At 40.4% G+C, this 21,675-nt stretch overlaps 1 protein-coding gene across 1 annotated transcript in view; it reads left to right on the forward strand.

The window, feature by feature from the left end:
• The window catches only part of Dnhd1 (dynein heavy chain domain 1), an 86,029-nt gene that overhangs the window by 10,704 nt on the left and 53,650 nt on the right, over positions 1–21,675 (forward strand). Inside the window, 8 exon segments of the mRNA XM_032893188.1 lie at positions 97–919; positions 4,273–4,431; positions 5,584–5,787; positions 5,871–5,981; positions 8,091–8,247; positions 13,054–13,308; positions 13,415–13,552; positions 13,684–13,735. Of these exon segments, the coding sequence (XP_032749079.1) occupies positions 97–919; positions 4,273–4,431; positions 5,584–5,787; positions 5,871–5,981; positions 8,091–8,247; positions 13,054–13,308; positions 13,415–13,552; positions 13,684–13,735 (1,899 nt within the window).

A 21,675-nucleotide genomic window follows, 5' to 3' on the forward strand; every position in this document is an offset into this window, starting at 1 on the left:
TGCTCTATCCATCTTGCTGTCCTAACCCTACTAGCACAGCCCAGAGCCTGAACCTACCCTCCACCACTCTACCCCCGACCCTGCTGGTTCACACAGGTCAGACCCAAAAACCAAAAGACTGGAATTGGCATTTGGACCCTGAGCTGTGGGCAAGATCGGTTCGACAGCAGTTGAATACCTGCCTCCGCTTTATGCTGGAAGAGAGGAAGGTACCTTTGTCTCCCGAAATCCCATGGTTTGATACCCTTCAGTCTGGGATCGCTGGATGTAGCTGCAGCGGACAAGAACACTCCTGGGACTGTCAGGAGAAACAGGAGCATCTTAAGGCAGTGGTTGAATCAGAACAGCGGAACATGCTGGAGCTGCTGCTGTCTGAGCTTAAATCTCTGTTCTCAGCTGTGCTGCAGGATGGCAGTTGTGAAGCTTGGCACTATTTGCATGCAGTACTGGGCCTGTTGCCTCCATACCGTGAGATGCTAGCTGGTCAACTCCAGTTGCTGCCCTTCCTGGAGCAGCTGTACTGCTGGGCACCCAAGGTGCAAGCCTGGCTCCAGCTGGACCTGCTAGATGCTATAGACAAGGCCTTCCCCCCAGACAGTTCTTTGTTACATAGTTCCTCCCATGTTGACTGCAGTCCCTGGATGAAACGGTTTCATCGGGGACCCCCATGCTCAGCATGCCCTTTTGTGAAGGCTCGGTGGGACCAGCAACAAAAAAAGGAATTGGCCACGTGGCTACGACCATTGACACTGCCTGAGCTACAGCACTGTCTGGGCATTGTTGGTGCTGAGGTGGCCCTAGAAGAGACCCCGTGGCTGGACAGCCTTAGTCTCTTGCCCTTGGCACTGGCTACGGACATCCCTGTACAGTATGAAAGCAGTGATATTGGGCATGCAGAACCAGCGCCTGCTGGGAGAAAGTGAGTGGCATGCTTTGGGGCTTTGGGTAGAAGAGATAATTAGTTTAGGAGCCTGCAGGGCCACTGCCTCTTGAGCCAGCTCCTTATGGCTCTTCAGGATTAGCCCACACTAATGTGAGCTGGACTAGGCTGCGCCTCCCCCCCCCTTGTAAAACAAAGCTAATGTCTCAACAGGAAAATATAAGGGAATACTGCAATCAATAGCAGCCGTTAGGAAGCCAAGATTTGACCTTACAGTTTCCAGTCTTCTCAGATAATGCCAGAAGCTTCTTTGGGGTTTATATTCTTGGTCATTTATATTGGCCAAAAAATACTTATTGGGCATATATTGTGCTGGTCCTAGGTATTATATATGGGTCTTTGGTTACTCCTAGGGAGTGCTTGTCTGATCTTCCTCCACAGGTCTATGTTACATATTCCTAGACTAAGGCAAACCACTGACCTTATGAGTTGACTTCCTGATCTAACAGTATGGGTGATCCCTTGAATAATGATCTATTCCTTCCAGTTCCCCAATCTGGCTTCTAAAATCCTAGGATTTCAGAATGCCCAAAGGACCCCTTCTAGGAGTTTTTTTTTTTTTTTAAACTTTAGTATAGGAACTTCTAACTCTGATCTGTTTGTCTCTTTTTTGTAGCTTGTCTATGATACATTTCACTGTCTAGGGGTGAGGAAAGCTAGTTTTGTCTGTAGTCAAGCATGACTTGCTCAATTTTTGCTCTTAAATTTATGGTGGGCTCAATTTGTGACTTTTTTGTGAACTTTTAGATCCCTAATGGTGGACAAGTGGGCAGGTTCTTGGAACTATGAAGGAAAGTGTCAAATGTCAACAATTTGTCTTCAGTCTTCTCAGTCAAGCTTCCTCCCGCCCCCAGTATAGGTCCAAATCTAACTTTTCTCTCTTGGGAGACCTTAGTAGAAATGGCTATGGGCCGATATATCAAGAAGGAATCAAGTTCTCATACCCTTATGAAGCTGGCAGTCATCCTCTGTGGTCTAGGTAATACAGTTTACTCTTCTCCAGGACTGTCTTCCTAGAGCCTGGTTCATTTAATAACTTAATTGCTACTTGGATTATCTAGATGCCAGGAAGTAAGAAATGAGTCAAATAGACTTAGTTCTTTCCGTTAGTAAGGGAGACATTAGGACAAGTAAGGTATAATTAACAAATTGTAGTAAGTAGCATAAAACAAAAGACTATTGGCTATTGCCTATGTACTCTCCTGGTGGGATGGGACTGGGAAGGAGGGAGAGAGGGAGAGGGGAGAGGAAGGGAGAGAGGGAAGGGGGAGACGGAGGGATAAAAGGAGGAGAGAGAGAGAGAGAGAGAGAGAGAGAGAGAGAGAGAGAGAAAGAGAGAGAGAGAGAGCGCAAACAACAGGACTAGAGAATTTGGATAGAGATTAGGTTGATAAAGTGGGTTAGGAGCTGAAAATGTGTCCATGGGGCAGCAATTAGTAGTAGTACTCGCTGCTGCTTTGAGTTTTGTCCTGAGAAAACCAGATTGTAGTGTGCATTTGGAAATGAATGGGAGACAGTGGGAATGCCATTTGACTCTTCATCAACACCCACCAGCTTGAAAGAGAGAAAGACACTAGGACGAGAGTTTGAAGTAATTGTGGCATTGGGATGAGACTCTTGGTAAAGAAAGTAGAGGGATATTTTCAGGCCTTAAGACACAGCACCTGAGATCCTGAGATATTGGTACTCTGTGTTAAAGTATCTTTTATTCTCCTGTTGTAATTGTTGTCTGGGAGGCTTACTGCCTCTGTCTGCTAACTACTCATAGTCCTGGAAACTTCTAGCCTCTGTACAATCTTATCTAAGCCTAAAATATTTTTAGCCTCTGAGACTTGCTGATGAATAAGCTCACCCTTTCTAGTTCTTTCTGAGCTCTGACTGGTGGTTCAACTCAACTGTATTGGCTCCAACTCCTCTCCAGGCTGACTGATTGTATCCTGCCTCTCTGGGTTTCTCTTGAATTATTCCTCATCCTCTGGCTCCTTCTGTCTTCACCTATGTGTAGCTGATTATCTTTCTGTAACCTGTCTCTGTTCCACTGTCCTGGTAAAACTGCCTCCTTTCTTCTCTACTGTTCTCTTAAATAGCTTCCTCTCCTCTCTTTTTTCCTGAGAGTTGGACATATCCTATTCTGTCAAATCTTTCTCTGATTTGTCACTTTGCTACTCAATTAGACTTCACTTTCAAAATGGCTGCTTCCTTTTACAAACTAACTTTACCTTCATTGTTTGGGATTAAAGGTGTGTAGTAAGAGTGTATCTATATTCCAGCCAGAGGGATTAAAAATGTGTATAAAGGGTTAAGCCACACTGCAACTAGAAACAGATTTTTTTCAGTAAATAACACAATCTTGGAGTTCACAGTGTGATCAAATATCCTGTAACACATCTGTATTTGTAGACTAAAGGAATCAGCAGGCTATAGTAAGAGAAAATTATATGAACAATAAGGAATATGGCATACACACAAGAAAGTGCCCTTGAAGAAAATAAAGGGCACAGTGTCCTCCAAACTGGGAAGGTAGTTTGGGAGGAGGCAACTGAAACCAAGGGAGTTAGTTCAGAGCTGAGAAGCTCAATTTGTTCAGCCAAAGAAGGATGTGATGAGGCTGAGGCTAGGCAGGGCTGAGTATACACCTAGGTGGAACATCTTGGGGAACTGAGAACAACAGTTGTTTGTACTATGAGATCAAAGCAGAGTGAGCCCAGAATTGAGATTGGACACTAGGGATTGTTCAGGAACCAATAGTTCTAGTTTTGTGATTATGTGACCTCACTACTAAAAAAAAATACATTTTTCTTTTTTGTTATGCTAGGGATCAATCCTGAGTTCTCATGCATGCTAAGCAACCGCTATACTACTGAGCCAAATTTTTAGTTCTATTTGTACTTTTTATTTTGAGATAGGGTTTTACTAAGTTGGTTATATTGGCCTCAAACTTGATATTCTCTTATGATTGCAGATATAGCAGTGAATAGGACTTGGTTGAATATCAAAACCTATAAGCTGATACAATAATGCCTTCCTATTAATTTATACAATATTATAATGTTGACTGCAGTAATCACAGCAGTATAATAGAATTATTTATCAGAAAAAAGAGTTTTACATACCTGGGCTATAGTTGACTACAGCTGACCAACATGCATAATGGACTGCAGCTGCTCAGTATGTCACATCTTTGAGTATAGATTAGGCCATCTAGGCTCTGCTAGTGCTGTGGCCCCTCAGGTGTTTGATCTAATGTCTGCTTCCCATGATTAGTGATGGCAAGGCTCTCCTCCAGGCACTGATCTCTTTGCTCTGTCTTTTCTCCCTGATTTGTCATGCAGACCTCAGCTTGCCTCTGAAGCTCCTGAGAAGGCCCTCAAGAGGAAAAGCCCTAGGACTTCCATCTTGAGAAGTCAGGTGAAATCCCTTCTGAATAGAGACTGGTCCCAGAAGAAGATCCATTTCCTTTATCTCAACGTGGCTTCTGATCGGCACTTTAAGTAAGGGCCTGGATCCAGTGCATTGCCACAGCTCCCTCCATCGCCTGGTCATGCTACCATCCAGTTGTCTCTCTCCATGCTTATTCCCCTCTTCTGCTTTGCTGTCCATACACCTCTCCTGCCTCATCGTTTCTAGCCATCTTCCCTTCTCAGCCCTCCTCTTCACTCTCCAGATCCTCTTTGTCTCACTTTGCTCTTAGAAGCTCTTGTCTGAATTGTGCCTTTCTTACTTTTGTTCTTTATTCTTTTGTACACTGAAGAAAGCATTTATTTATAGTCTCAGAAGCACATTTAATGCTGACCTTATCCAACTCCAATGCAAGAATTACATCTTGAAATCTCAATGTTAGGGAAACATGGTCTTCCAAAAGCATTTTAGACTGAACTAAAATGTTCTTTCCCTGGACTTCTATCTTCTTTTCATCTTCTTCTTTTTTTTTTTTTTGCTTCTGAGACTAAAAACAAGCCTCTGGATTCCACATCTGTTGCATCCACTCACTTTCTCCCATTATATCCAAATCTTTTTTTCTTGGTTGGACCTCAGGGACTCACAAACGCTAGGTGAATGCTCTACCACCAAGGGACAACCCAGCCCTAAGTTCTTCTTTTCATCCTTCCTCCGACCTCCTTTACAGGCTCTGATAGCTACTATTAAAACACTCCCACCCCCACCCCACATACAATTCAACGTTTCCAAATGTCCATGTGTCTTAAAAATCTAAGTATCACCATGGAAGGATTTTTTTAAAGATTTATTCATTTATTATATATAAGTACACTGTAGCTGTCTTCAGACACACCAGAAGAGGGCATCGGATCTCTTTACAGATGGTTGTGAGTCACCATGTGGTTGCTGGGAATTGAACTCAGGACCTCTGGAAGAGCAGTCAGTGCTCTTAACCACTGAGCCATCTCTCCAGCTCCCACCATGGAAGGATTTTTAATTTTATCTTTTCATAATTGATATTTGTTCAATCATTCTAGTGTGAATATTAATCTGTTGTCTTCCCCTTTTCTACTTTCTTCTGCCTACCTTTCTATCTCCTTTTTCTCTTCCCCTGTCCTCCTCTGGTCTCCTCAGGATATGTGCATATAAGTTCTTTGGTTCTCACTAATCAGACTTGGGTTTTGTTGTCTTGTAATTAAAAACAGCCCTTACAAGCTGGTGGTGGTGCCACCGAACGAGGTGAATCCTGAACACTACATTTTCTCTCCCTTTGGGATCCTGCATGTACATCCTGTGGAAGGCAGTGAAACAATGACACTAGCCACTTGGCACCGCGACACTGCTCTCTGGCACGAGCTCCAGCGCATCCCATTCTTTAAGAACTGCCTCTTACGAAAGGCATTGACCTGGTAGGTGCTGGCAGGGTAGTCTTGGGTGGATCAATGGATGAAGGAAATACAGAAGCATATCATCACTCACCTCTAACTTGTAGTTGGAGGAAAAATGTGAGGTTTCGTGGGCTGCATCGGATCCAGACTTTCCTGAAGACTCATCTGCTGTTGGCTATTCCTCATTTTGGAGCTGGGATGCTCCACATTAACAGGTGAGGTATTACAAACACAACTGCCATGGAATTTTAAATGTTAAATGCTGGGTATGCTGGGACATGCTTGTAGTCCCACTTCTTAGAAGGCTGAGGTAGGGAGATCCTGCATAACAGACCCTATCATGTTTTTGGTTGTTTGAGGGTTTGTTTTTGTTTTTTTGCTGCACATATGTGTATACTGCAGTGCCAGGGACTGAATCTAGTGCCTTCAACATACTAGGCAAGTGCTCCACTACTGAGCTACATCTCCTGTCTTCAAAATGTTGCATCAACAACTACAAAAAAATTATCTGGACAAAAGGCATACCATGTCCATTCCTAAAATTTTAAGATACAAAAGAAGCACAAAGAAAAACTCCCTAATTTTGTCATCCACAAATAATCACTAAGAACATATTTTATTTTTCTAACTAGTCCTATTGCATATATAAACTATGATCATATGTTATATGAATACATATAACCAGTATTCTGAATGCATCTCCATGTAATTACATGTTCTTTTATACCAACTTGTCCTAAATACAACACAATTAATTGCCAAACCTATGGGTCAAACTTAGGTTTTGAGTCTAAAAATTCTTTTTTTTTCTGGATCTGAGGACTGAACCCAGGGCCTTTTGCTTGCTAGACAAGTGCTCTACCACTCAGCTAAATCCCCAACCCCTACACTTGATCTTAGCCAAAAGGCCGAGAAGCGATTAAATCCCCAACCCCTAAACATTCTTTAATTCTCCTTGTTTCTCTCTCAAACATACCCACACTTTTTTGAAAGTTGATTATTATTTTATGAGTCATTTCTTTGCATTTCCTTCATGATGCTTCAGGTATATTCTGTGATAGTAGCTGCAAGCTCAAATGCCCAGGGAGCCTAAACTGGAGAAATTGCAAGAATATAGTGTGATCAGATGTAAGGCATTAGGGATGGTGGCACTGCAGCCTGAAGATTGCATCTGTAAAAGACAGTCACTTCTCAGTTCTAACTCACTGACATTTAAGAATATAGGACTAATATGATCAGCTCACTTTATGTTTTAGGATTTCCTGGAAATCTACATTTCATGGTAAAATTTAAACTTTGAAAAATTAAATATAGTATTTTAGTTGTTTGTGTGTATGCGTGTGTGTCAGAAAACAACTTGGGTAATACACACTGTGAACTTTTCAGTCTGAATTTGGTACATTGGCCATCAGATTGCAACCTCTTCTTTAGGCTGTTACCATCCTCCATACTTGCCTAGTCATCAAAATGGTTTTTGTTTTGTTTTTGTTTTCTGTTTTGTTTTTCTGATTGTTTTACTTTGTTTCTGAGACAGGGTCTCATATACTCCAGGTTGGCCTATAATTCCCAGACAAAGGCTAGCTTTGAACTTCTTGCCTCAAACTCCTAACATTGAAGATTGTAGCCACGTGCCCCCATGCCTGTTGATGGTGTAAATCTTGGGTGGATTGATATGTCTGAATCTAGATCCTGAAAACTAGAAAGAGAATTTACTCTTTGAGCTAAGTTAATGGTCCGCAAACTCCTGTAAGGGTTTCAGCAACACAGTGCTAATAATGAGAACTAAATGAGATTATAGAAATAACATATCATATTGAGTGACTTTTGGGGGGGGTCCAGAATAGATACCATATACTCATTTTCGTCTTAAACATCCTGCCTATTTATTGGGGGTTGTTCATATTTTTCAAGGAATCTCAAAAGCTGGGAACAGAGAGGGTGGAGAATAGGAGCAGCTTCCTTGAGGACAGTCAACTCTAGAGAGACTGTGGTTTAATCACCTGTGATCCTAAAACGTGTCTGTCAACCTTGACTTTTTAGGACCTTCAGTTCAGCTTATTCCCAGGAAGAAGCCACTTGTCTTTTCACATCTCAGGACTTATCTGAGCCTCTAGTGAAAGAGAAGTCACTAGATATAAGCATATGTGCATCCTACGAGGCTTTTCCAAATGATTCCTCATCTGGCAACCTTCTGATCTTAAGAAGCTGCTGTTGGTCCCTGAAAATATTAGTCTTTGCTCAGTTGGCATTGAACTGGGTTGGGAAGAGCTCAAAGGTGTCGAAAAAGGGATGGCTGCTCTCACTAACTTATTTCTTGATTCTAGGCTTCTTCAGGAGTTTCGTTCTGTGTCCTGGCTACCCAAGGAGCCAGATAAGAGCTATGTGCTGAGGGACCTGAAGAAGGCCATAGCCAAAGAGAACCACAGGGCTCTGCGAGTGCTCTGTCACTTTCTCAATCTCTGTGCATCCATTCTTCAACTGGTAAGATGTTCCCTGTTACTGTGCGTGAGCCTCTTCTCCAACCGCAGGCTCTCCAGAATTCCATCCTTCTTTTGGTTAGGACCCCTGCTGTTGGATTAGACAAATGTTTCTGCTTAGCAATAATAGTTTCTATTCTGCAATAGATGGATCAATAAATAACAAGTGAGCAAACCCTGGGACTCTTTCTCTTAAGGGTTGTTCCTGACCTAAGACCAGGGAGGACAAAGTGTGTTAACAGTGTCTGTTTTGTCTGGTGTTTGTGCTAACATGAGTAAATTAGAGCATTAAGAAAATTAAGAACAGGAATCCTAACCTTTTATGCTTCTGGCATTATCTTTGAGCCTGTGACAAGCCTCAATGGCTAGTAGATGCATACAATGACGAAATCTTCCCTAATTGACTACCTTGTATCTGACGTCCCCATCTCTGTCTAATAGTCTGGATTGTCTTGTCTGGGGTTTGTCTCTTGTCTGTGATCTATTATCTTTTCGTTTAGTATTTAAACCAGGTGCCATTATGACAGTATTAGGAAATGGAGCCTTTGGAAAGTAATATGGCCATGAAGGTTCTGCCTCTGCCTCCCTCTCCTTCTTAGTCCTTCCACGTCCCCCTTAGCGTAGTTTTCCTGTTATCTGAAGGATGTAGAAAGAAATCTGTTCCCAGGCTCCACAACTGTGAGAAAATAAATTTCTGTTCTCTATAAATTACCTAATTCCAAGTAATCCATTAAAGCGGAACAAATGGACTATGACCACCTGCTGTGGAAGACAGGCCTGTGGTCTGTGCCTTTCATTAGAGGGTGCCAAGGCTGCTTCCAGGTGGATCAGGGTTAAACTTTGGGATATACATTTTTGGTTTGCTAAAGACGTGTTTACATGATAAAACCTCTATACATCCGGTGTCAGACTCTTGTGTTCACTAGTGTGTGTTTTAATGTTTTTCCTCCTCTTGCAATGTTATTAGGCATTGTAAATGTAAATTCTATATCAGTCGTAAGACAACAAGTTTGTAGTTTATTTTTTAAATGTTTTCATGGTGTCTTTTGTGAAACAGAATTTTCCTTAAGTTTGGATTTTCCTTTTTTCCCATTATTTATTCACTTTACATCCCAATATCAGACCCCCTCCTCTTAGTCTACCACCCACACAGATTTTTATTTTATTTTTATTTTTTATTTTATTTATTATTTATACTTATATATTTTTATTTTTATGTATATGTGTGTTTTCCTTACATATGTGTCTGGGCATAACATTTGTGCCTGGTGCCAAGAGAGGCCAGAAGTGGACATAGGATTGCCTGGAACTGGAATTACAATTGATTGTGAGCTATCATGTAGGTACTGAGAATTGAACCTGGGTCCTCTGAAAAAGCAGCCATCTCTTATCTGCTGAGCCTTCTCTCCAGCCCCAAATTTTACTTTCTTAATGTTTTTGCAGTGCTATCAGGTCTTTTGGGTTCTGTTTTAAAATATCTCTACTTACTTTAAGTCTTAGAGATAGTCTTATGTTTTCCTATAGTAATTGTATTACTTCATCTTTAGATTTATGTTTATAATCTGAAGCTTTTGCATATGAGGTGAGGTAAGAGTCAAAATTAATATTATTTTCAATTCAGTCTTTTTCCATTTAATACTTTTGGTGTATTTGTATGGGTGTATGCATTTACATATTTGTGTGTGTGTGTGTGTGTGTGTGTGTGTGTGTGTGTGTGTGTGTGTGTGTGTGTAGGCCAGAGGTTGAGGTTGATGTCAGGTATGGCCCTCAATCACACTTCACCTTTTTTGTTTTTGAGACATAATCTCTCTCTCACTGAACCTGATACTCATCAGTTGTGTAGATTTGCTGACCAGTGAGGTCTTGGGATCCAACTGACCTCAACCCCAGCTCTAGAGTCAGATTCCACTCCTTAACCTGGATGCTGGAATGTGAACTCAGATCCTCACGTTTGTGAGACAGGAGCTTTACATCTCTCTCCCCAGCATTTCTCATATGGTTTTATCTGTTAAGTGTCTGTGTCTGAAATCTGTAGCACTCATTAAGCTACGCGTGTCTTTTTCAGGATCACACTGACTTCATTATTACAGCTCTCTGATGAGGCTTTCTATCTGGTACTGCACACCTTACACCTTTTCTGCCCTTCGAGGTAGCTCTGGCTGCTCTGCTTCTTTGCGTTCCCATATTGTTTGGAATTAGATGGTTATTTTTATACAAAATAACCTGATTACTTATTGTACTTTCTCTTTCTTTTTTCTTTCCTTCCTTTCTTTTTTCTTTTTCTTTTTTTAATTTTGAGAAGGGTCTCTCTATGTAGCCCTGACTGTCCTGGAATTCAATATGTAGACTTGATTGTCTCTAACCCCCAAAGATCCTCGTGCCTCTGCCTACTAAATCTTGGCATTAAAAGTGCACATTACCACACCCAGCTTTACAATTTTTTTAAGTAAATAATTTATTTAATTTTTTATGTGCATTGGTGTGAGGGTGTCAGAGCCATTGGGATAGGAGTTACTAAAGGTTGGGAACTGCCGTGTGGGTGCTGAGAATTGAACATGGGTCTTTTGGAGGAGTGGCCAGTGCTATTAGCCAGACCCCAGCTTTATACTGTTATTACAGCTATCTCAACAGCTGTAATATTTCCTAATGTTTCTACCCTGTTTTCAGGATCATGGGTCTTTTCAAGTTTTGTATTTGTTACTTTCTCTTACCCAGGATTCTGTGCATTAGATTCTTGAGCCTTTTTTACTAATTATCACTCCACTACTACTCACTCTGGATAAAAGATATCAGCTTGAAATGAAAAGAAATCTTTTAGAATATGAGGCAGATTTTTTTTTATTATTTCAAGCTAGAAAAGGGTTTCTTATATATATTTTTTTCCTTCCTGGTGCTGAACATCACGAACCCAGAAACTTATATGTGCTAAAGCAAGTGTTCTAAAGAAACTATGAAAATTATAAATTATAAAATATCAGTACATGCTTCCACGTTGAATTTTAAACTTTAGTACCAAAAATGTCATTTAAGAAACAAAAAGACAAGCATTAAATGCATAGAGCCACTTGTCTGCTGTTGCACAGAACAGAATGAAACCTTTCCCTGCTGGCCAGCACCTTCTGGAGGCAGGGATGGGAGATGTGAACTCAGTCATTCTGACAGTTGCACACCAAACTATTCAAACCAAGGTGTTAATTGATGCTGAATAAGTGCATTCCACTGCTCACTAAAAACAGCATCATGAAGAGCTAAAATAGTTTTGAAACATTAAAAAAGAGTGGGTTTTTTTTTGTGGTTCTCTATTACTCATTCACAAAGAGTTTTTTTAAATTATGAATGGTTGAATCATGTTTAACGGGTTTTAAAGAATTACAACTTCCAAGTTACTGTAACTAGTAGTGGTATTTTAAAACTGTATACTGATTATGTTTTTCTGTAGTAATTATTGTCATTTGTATGGCTTTGTGCTGATTAGTAAACTAGGGGGACCCTTTTAATGGAAGGCATTATATTCTTCCTCTAAACATTTACAATGGAACAACTTTATACCAAATGTGTTAAACAAAAGGAAAAAAAAAACCCAAAAGGTATGCTGGAGACTCCCTCCTCAAGGATCTTGCAGAAGAAAGGGTAGGTTTTACAGTTTTTTAGATAAGGACAATGTACTATACCAGCCGCTCTCAACCCATGGGTCAAAACCCCGATAGGGGCTGCATGTCAGATATTTATATTATGATTTATAACAGTAGAAGAATTACAGTTGTGGAGTCGATGCAACCACAATATGAGGAACTGCATCAAAGGGTCCCAGCAATAGGAAGGGTGAGAACCACTGTACCAGACTATGAAGGGCTACGAAGTGTGAAATACTAAGCCTTTAGGGTATCAATAAAGCAAGGAAAATGACAATTTCCTAGTTTTGAGGATGCGTTTGCTCAGGGCTCAACTGATTCTCAGAACACTGAGACCTGAGTTCCTACAGAATAGAAATCTAATGTACAGACACCAGTCAGCTCTAATTATGGGTTCAGTAGAGCCTGGCACAGGATGAGAGTCCAAGACCATCAGTTTGGTGTGGCCAAACAGAGCTTTCCTGTATCTCTCTTAGGTCCCCCAACAAGATAACACAGAGACTTGAAAACTCTGTCTTCATCAGTTTAAAATCTTTCTAGACTGAGAAGAACCCATAAAGAGACTCTCTCATACCAACTTTCCTTCAATTGAAAGTCTATGTCAGTTCCCATAAAGCTTGTAATAGAATATAAGGTGACACTATATTTCTCAGAAGGCTCCATTAATCCAGACCTAATGGTTAGAGTCCAAATCCTGCAATCATTGCTGGCTTTGGTCATGCAATGTTTATCTACCCTTTGCCTTGTGACACTCTCTATGTCCCTATACTCAACTTTTTCCAATTAAGTTCCAACCTGGGATTTGTTTGTTTGTCTTGAGGCATAGTCTCATAACTCAGACTGACCCTTATCTTGATTTTCTTGCCTATATCTTGCAAATGTTGGGATTACAGGTATGTATCACCAAGGTCAGCTGCCTTATCCTGTGATCTTTTCTTAGGTAGGCCTGTTCTGTCACATTACCACATGTGTCCTCTAAATATAAATCCTCTTATGTGTCTTCTCAAGTAATTTAAAAGTGTTTGGAGTCAATCTCTACTAAAAAAGGGAGCCTTGCACATGCATGTCTAGGTTCTGGGTTCTAGACACAAAGGCCTCTTTGTTTGCAGGAACCAGTAAGTAGCTGCTTCACTTCTCATCCTCTGTCCTCAGTGTGTTTCTCCTTTCTACTCTAAAAGATTCATGAAGACACATATCAAATGCAACAGGGCCTGCAGGAGCGAGTGCAGAACTGGAACAGGATCAGGAAAAGCCAAGGCTCCATATATCTTCAGAGGACGCTGTGCAGGCAACTGGAGAAGAAACTGAAGCAGGCAGAAACATGGTTGTCAAAGCTGGGAATGTTTGCCCGCCTGATTGACTACATGATTTGTCAGAACCTTGTTTCCATCTTAGAAGATGAAATAACTTCCTTTATAGCCAATAATCTGCAAGTGAGGTGGTGGGTGGGTGGGAAGGTAATCAGAAAACGGACTACATGGGGGTGGGGGGGTACACTTTCATCTGGCCCTACAACCACTCCTGATCCTTCTTTTACAGGCCCCAAGGCAAAACCCCTTTCTGGTATCACAGCTGGTCTTTGATGACAATGGCCAGTTGTCTCCTATGCCCCGTGTTGAATCTATAATCCAGAGTCTCATTAAGAGCCTGCAGTCTATCAAGACCTCTGCCCTAAAGGTTTTGGACTTGAACAGAGGGTGGGCTCTTGGGATTCCTAGTCCTATCCTCTATGAAATCTGAAGTTTTCAACCTGTTTAGAATCTTATTGTTTCTCTATTTCTGTTCCCTCTCTGTCTCCTGACTTGAAGGTAATGCAGTCTACAGACCTGAGGACCTCCAGAGAGCCCTTGTATTCTGAAGGTATTTAAAGAAGCTGAGACAGGGGATAGGAAGTCTGAATGGAGGGGAAGGGCACATGTAGACTGCAAATGGCATAGAAAGTAGACAAGAGAATCAGCCAGTACAGGTCAGACCTTGGATGTAATAGGGCAGCTCTAACCTGGGTACTGTACATGCCTGTTGAGCAGTAGAAGAGTCTAGAGGGAGTTGTGCTCACTAATCCATTTGCTTAAGTATATGTGCTTGCTAAGTCATGTGTGTGGATACATTGATACATTGTCCCTGATTCACCTCAAATTCCAGGTTTTCTCCACTATCACTTGCATTTTATTTTCTGTTGAATTTTATTGCTATCCTAATGTATGCTTGTCTGATGAGCTCTGCTTGCTCAACTTCTGCCTCAGCTCATGTGGCTGTTATTTCTGATAAGGAAGTTCATCAAAGCTTTGAGATATTAATACTCAACTTTAAAAAAACTTTAATTAAAAATGATTTGTGCATTGGTGTTTTGCCTGTATGTATGAGGGTGTTGCATCTCTTGAAGCTAGAGTTTACAGATAGTTGTGAGCTGCCATGTAGGTGCAGGGAATTGAGCCTGGTCTGCCGGAAGAGCAGCCAGTGCTCTTAACCACTGAGCCATCTCTCCAGCCCAAAATCTCAACTTTGTTAACCATTAGAAAGAAAATACATCTTGATATGACTTTTTTTCTGTTTTTTTGTTTTGTTTGTTTTTCAAGATAGGATCTCTCTGTTTAACAATTGTGGCCCTCCTGGACCTCAATTTATAGACCAGGCTGGCCTACCTGCCTCTGCCTCCTGAGTGCTGGGATTAAACGTGTATGCCAGCAACATCACCTTTCTTCAGGACAATAATGTTGTCATTAAAAAAATCTTTAAAACCATTAGATACCTTTTAATTTTCTAGCCAACTGGTATGTCTTCATGAAGAAGAATAAAATATGAAGTTAGTTTTAGGGGATCATTCACAAGAAGAAAAAGATTCTGTAAAAGGAGTCTGGATTTTATGTAGATAAATACATATAGATCACACTTGTTGGGGACATAGTTTCAAAAAGTAAGTCTAGATTAAGTTGGAACAAGTATTATTATTTTACATACTCATAAATGTTGGTATCTTGAGGCTAAGATTGACTTGGCCACTTACTGGTACTTTGGGACTTGTGCCTTTTCCTTAGTTGTTAAAATTATTACCTATTTGAGTTCCTAATTGCTTCATCATCTTAATGTGAGTATTTGCAGACATTTCAGAATGGTTTTATTACCATTATCTTACAATCCCCTTTTTCTTTTTTTTTAAATTTTATTGAATATATTCATTTTTTGCTTTTTAAAAATTTTATTGGATATTTCTATTGGATTTTTTTATTTACATTTCAAATATTATCCCATTTCTCAGTTTCCCATCCAGAAATCCCCCATCCCATCCCCCAACCCCTGCCTCCATGAGGGTGCTCTCTCACCCACCAACTCCAGCCTGCCTCCTTGCCCTGGCATTTCCCTACACTGGAGCATCTAGCCTTCATAGGACCAAGGGCCTCTCCTCCATTGACACCCAACAAGGCCCATCCTCTGCTACATATGCGGATGGAGCCATGGGTCACTCCATGAGTACTCTTTGGTTGGTGGTTTAGTCCCTGGGAGTTTAGTTTGGTTGATATTGTTGTTCTTCCTATGGGGTTGCAAATGCCCTCACTTACCTCAGTCCTTTCTCTAACTCCTCCTTTGGGGACCCCATTCTCAGTCCAATGGTTGGCTGTGAGCATCTGCCTCTATTTGTCAGGCTCTGGCAGAGCCTTTCAGGAGACAACTATATCAGGCTCCTGACATGCACTTCTTGGCTTCAGCAATATTGTCTGGGTTTGCTGGCTGTATGTGTATGGGCTGGATCTCTAGGTGGGGCAGGTTCTGAATGGCCATTCCTTCAGTCGCTGCTCCAAACTTTATCTCCATATCTCCTCCTATGAATACTTTTGTTTCCCCTTTTAAGAAGGACTGAAGCATCCACACTTTGGCCATCCTTTTTCTTGAACTTCATGTGGTCTGTAGATTGTATCTTGGATAATTTGAGCTTTTGGGATAATGTCCACTTATCAGTGAGTTCATACCATGTGTGTATTTTTTTGTGATTGGGCTACCTCACTCAGGATGATATTTTCTAGTTCCTTCCATTTGCCTAAGAGTTTCATAAAGTCATTGCTTTTTTTTAAGATTTATTTATTTATTATATATAAGTACACTGTAGCTGTCTTCAGATGCTTTTTTTAAAGATTTATTTATTTATTATATCTAAGTACACTGTAGCTGTCTTCAGACACACCAGAAGAGGGGATCAGACCTCATTATAGATGGTTGTGAGCCACCATGTGGTTGCTGGGATTTGAACTCAGGACCTCTGGAAGAGCAGTCAGTGCTCTTAGCCACTGAGCCATCTCTCCAGCCCAAGTCATTGCTTTTAATAGCTGAGTAGTACTATATTGTGTAAATGTACCACGTTTTCTGTATCTATTTGTCTGTTGAAGGACATCTGGGTTCTTTGCAGCTTCTGGCTATACTAAGGCCCCTATGAATATAGTGGAGCATTTGTCTTTGTTGTATTTTGGAGCATCTGTTAGGTATATGCCCAGGAGTGGTATGTCTTGGTCCTCAGGTAGTACTATGTCCAATTTTCTAAGGAAACTCCAAACTGATTTCCAGAGTGGTTGTACCAGTTTGCAATCACACCAACAATGGAGGAGTGTTCCTCTTTCTCCATATCTCTGCCAGCATCTGCTGTCAGTTGAGTCTTTGATTTTAGCCATTCTGACTGGTATGAGGTTGAATCTCAGGGTTGTTTTTATTTGCATTTTCCTGATGACTAAGGATGTTGAACATATCTTTAGGTGCTTCTCAGCTATTGGATATTCCTCAGTTAAGAATTCTTTGTTTAGCTCTGTACCCCATTTTTTAATAGGGTTACTTGATTCTCTGGAGTCTAACTTCTTGAGTTCTTTCTATATATTGGATATGAGCCCTCTATATATGTAGGATTGGTAAAGATCTTCTCCTAATCTGTTGGTTGCCATTTTGTCCTAATGACAGTGTCTTTTGCCTTACAGAAGCTTTGCAATTTTATAAGGTCCCATTTGTCGACTCTTGATTTTAGAGTATAAGAACATTGCTGTTTAGGAAATATTTCCCTGTGCCCATGTGTTCAAGACACTTCCCCACTTTCTCTTCTATTAGTTTGAGTGTATCTGCTTTTATGTGGAGGTTCTTGATAGACTTGAACTTGAGCTTTGTACAAGTCAATAAGAATGGGTCAATTTGCATTCTTCTACATGCTGTCCTCCACTTGAACCAGCACCATTTATTAAAAATGCTGTCTTTTTTCTACTGAATGGTTTTAGCCCCTTTGTCAAAGATCAAGCGATGATAGGTGTATGGGTTCACTTCTAGGTCTTCAATTCTATTCCACTGATTTACCTGCCTGTCTCTGTACCAACACCATTCAGTGTTTATCACTATTACTCTGTAATACTGCTTGAGGTCAGGCATGGTGATTCCCCTAGAATTTCTTTTATTGTTGAGGATAGTTTTAGCTATCCTGGGGTTTTTGTTATTCCAAATGAACTTGCTAATTGCTCTTTCTAAGTCTATGAAGGTTTGAGTTGGAATTTTGATAGGGATTGCATTGAATCTGTAGATTGCTTTTGGCAAGATGGCCATTTTTACTATATTAATCCTGCCAATCCATGAGCAAGGGAGGTCTTTCTATCTTCTGAGATCTTTGATTCTTTCTTCAGAGACCTGAAGTTTTTGTCATACAGATCTTTCACTTGCTTGGTTAGAGTTTCACCACGGTATTTTTTTTTTTTTATATTGTATGACTATTGTGAAGGGTGTCATTTCCCTAATTTCTTTCTCAGCCTGTTTATCCTTTGAGCAGAGGAAGGCTGCTGATTTGTTTCAGTTAATTTTATATCCAGCCACTTTGCTGAGGTTGTTTATCAGGATTAGGAGTTCTCTGGTCAAATTTTTGGGGTCATTTAAGTATATTATCATATCATCTGTAAATAGTAGTATTTTGGCTTCTTCCTTTCCAATTTGTATCCCTTTGACCTCCTCTTGTTGTCTATTTGCTCTGGCTAGAACTTCAAGTACTATATTGAATAAGAAGGAAGAGAGTGGGCAGCCTTGTCTACTTCCTGATTTTAGTGTGATTGCTTCAGGGTTCTCTCCATTTAGTTTGATATTGGCTACTGGTTTGCTGTTTATCGCTTTTCCTATGTTTAGTTATGGGCCCTGAATTTCTGATCTTTTCAAGACTTTTATCATGAAGGGGTGTTGAATTTTGTCAAATCTTCCTTAGCCTCTAATGAGATGACCATGTGTTTTTTTTTCTTTGAGTTTGTTTATATAGTGGATTACATTGCTGAAAATGTTGAACCATTCCTGCATCCTACTTGATCATGATGAATGACCACTTTGATGTGTTCTTGGATTTGGTTTGTGAGAATTTTATTGAGTATTTTTGCATCAATATTCATAAGGGAAATTGGTTTGAAGTTCTCTTTCTTTGTTGGGTCTTTGTGTGGTTAAGGTATAAGCATAATTGTGGCTTCATAGAACGAATTGATTAGTGTTCCTTCTGTTTCTAGTTTGTGGAATAGTTTGAAGAGTATTGGTATTAGGCCTTCTTTGAAGGTCTGATAGGATTCTGAGTAAACCATCTGATCCTGGGGTTTTTTTGGTTGGGAGACTTTTAGTAACTACTTCTATTTCTTTAGGGGTTATGGGACTGTTTAGATGGTTTATCTGATCCTGATTTAATTTTGTTACCTGGTATCTGTCTAGAAATTTGACCATTTCCTCCAGATTTTCCAGTTTTGTTGAGTGTAGGTTTTGTAGTAGGATCTGACAATTTTTTAAAATTTTCTCAGTTTCTGTTGTTATGACTCCCTTTTCATTTCTGATTTTGGTTAATTTGGATACTTTCTCTTTGCCCTCTGTTTAGTCTGTCTTATCTATCTTGTTGATTTTCTCAAAGAACCAGCTCCTGGTTTTGTTGATTCTTTGCATAGTTCTTTTTGTGTCTACTTGGTTGATTTTAGCCCTGAGATTGATTATTTCCTCTTGGGTGTATTTGCTTCTTTTTATTCTAGAGCTTTCAGGTGTGCTGTCAAGCTGCTAGTGTATGCTTTCTCCAGTTTCTTTTTGGAGGCACTCAGAGCTATGAGTTTTCCTCTTAGCACTGCTTTTATTTTGTCCCATAGGTTTGTGTATGGTCTGCCTTCATTTTTATTAAATTCTAAATAGTCTTTTAATTTCTTTCTTTCTTCTTCCTTGACCCAGTTATCATTGAGTAGAGCGTTGTTCAGCTTCCATGTGTATGTGGGCTTTCTGTTGTTCTTGTTATTGAAGACCAGCCTTAGTCTGTGATAGGATGCAAGGGATTATTTAATTCTTCTTGTATCTTTTGAGACCTGTTTTGTGACCAATTATATGGTTAATTTTGGAGAAGGGACCATGAGGTGTTGAGAAGAAGGTATATTCTTTTTTTTTGTTTTAGGATGAAATGTTCTATAGATATTTGTTATATTCTTTTGGTTCATAACTTCTGTTAGTTTCACTGTGTCTCTGTTTAGTTTCTGTTTCCATAATCTGTCCATTGATGAGAGTGGGGTGTTAAAGTTTCCCACTATTATTGTGTGAGGTGCTATGTGTGTGTGCTTTGAGCTTTAGTAAAGTTTGTTTTATGAACGTGGGTGCCTTTGCATTTGGAGCATGTATGTTCAGTATCAAAAGTTCATCTTGGTAGATTTTTCCTTTGATGAATATGAAATGTCCTTCCTTATTTTTTGATAACTTTTGATTGAAAGTCAATTTTATTCCATATTAGAATGGCTACTCCAGCTTGTTTTTTTTTTTTTTTTTTTTTTTATTAACTTGAGTATTTTTATGTACATTTGAGTAAGTTATTCCCTTTCCGGTTTCCGGCAAACATCCCTTCCCCCCCCCCTTCCTTATGGGTGTTCCTCCCCACCCTCCTCCCATTGCCGCCCCCCGACAGTCTAGTTCACTGGGGGGTTCAGTCTTAGCAGGACCCAGGGCTTCCCCTTCCACTGGTGCTCTTACTTTAGGATATTCATTGCTACCTATGAGGTCAGAGTCCAGGGTCAGTCCATGTATAGTCTTTTAGGTAGTGGCTTAGTCCCTGGAAGCTCTGGTTGCTTGGCATTGTTGTACATATGGGGTCTCAAGCCCCTTCAAGCTCTTCCAGTTCATTCTTCTGATTCCTTCAACGGGGTCCTGTTCTCAGTTCAGTGGTTTGCTGCTGGCATTCGCCTCTGTATTTGCTGTATTCGCTGTGTCTCTCAGGAGAGATCTACATCCGGCCCTGTCGGCCTGCACTTTTTTGCTTCATCCATCTTGTCTAATTGGGTGGCTGTGTATGTATGGGCCACATGTGGGGCAGGCTCTGAATGGGTGTTCCTTCAGTCTCTGTTTTAATCTTTGCCTCTCTCTTCCCTGCCAAGGGTATTCTTGTTCCCCTTTTAAAGAAGAAGTGAAGCCTTCACATTTTGATCATCCGTCTTGAGTTTCATTTGTTCTAGGCAACTAGGGTAATTCAAGCATTTGGGCTAATAGCCACTTATCAGTGAGTGCATACCATGTATGTCTTTCTGTGATTGGGTTAGCTCACTCAGGATGATATTTTCCAGTTCCAACCATTTGCCTACGAATTTCATAAACTCGTTGTTTTTGATAGCTGAGTAATATTCCATTGTGTAGATGTACCACATTTTCTGTATCCATTCCTCTGTTGAAGGGCATCTGGGTTCTTTCCAGCTTCTGGCTATTATAAATAAGGCTGCGATGAACATAGTGGAGCACGTGTCTTTTTTTTTTATATGTTGGGGCATCTTTTGGGTATATGCCCAAGAGAGGTATAGCTGGATCCTCAGGCAGTTCAATGTCCAATTTTCTGAGAAATTCCAGACTGATTTCCAGAATGGTTGTACCAGTCTGCAATCCCACCAACAATGGAGGAGTGTTCCTTCTTTCTCCACATCCCGCCAGCATTTGCTGTCACCTGAGTTTTTGATCTTAGCCATTCTCACTGGTGTGAGGTGAAATCTCAGGGTTGTTTTGATTTGTATTTCCCTGATGACTAAAGATGTTGAACATTTCTTTAGGTGTTTCTCAGCCATTCGGCATTCCTCAGCTGTGAATTCTTTGTTTAGCTCTGAACCCCATTTTGTAATAGGGTTATTTGTCTCCCTGTGGTCTAACTTTTTGAGTTCTTTGTATATTTTGGATATAAGGCCTCTATCTGTTGTAGGATTGGTAAAGATCTTTTCCCAATCTGTTGGTTGCCGTTTTGTCCTGACCACAGTGTCCTTTGCCTTACAGAAGCTTTGTAGTTTTATGAGATCCCATTTGTTGATTCTTGATCTTAGAGCATAAGCCATTGGTGTTTTGTTCAGGAAATTTTTCCAGTGCCCATGTGTTCCAGATGCTTCCCTAGTTTTTCTTCTATTAGTTTGAGTGTGTCTGGTTTGATGTGGAGGTCCTTGATCCACTTGGACTTAAGCTTTGTACAGGGTGATAAGCATGGATCGATCTGCATTCTTCTACATGTTGACCTCCAGTTGACCCAGCACAATTTGCTGAAAATGCTATCTTTTTTCCATTGGATGGTTTGGGCTCCTTTGTCAAAAAAATCAAGTGACCATAGGTGTGTGGGTTCATTTCTGGGTCTTCAATTCTATTCCATTGGTCTATCTGTCTGTCTCTGTACCAATACCATGCAGTTTTTATCACTATTGCTCTGTAATACTGCTTGAGTTCAGGGATAGCGATCCCCTGAAGTCCTTTTATTGTTGAGGATAGTTTTAGCTATCCTGGTTTTTTTGTTATTCCAGATGAATTTGCAAATTTTCTGTCTAACTCTTTGAAGA

The sequence above is a fragment of the Rattus rattus genome, chromosome 2 (assembly GCF_011064425.1).
Source record: "Rattus rattus isolate New Zealand chromosome 2, Rrattus_CSIRO_v1, whole genome shotgun sequence".
In the NCBI taxonomy this organism is placed as follows: domain Eukaryota; kingdom Metazoa; phylum Chordata; class Mammalia; order Rodentia; family Muridae; genus Rattus; species Rattus rattus.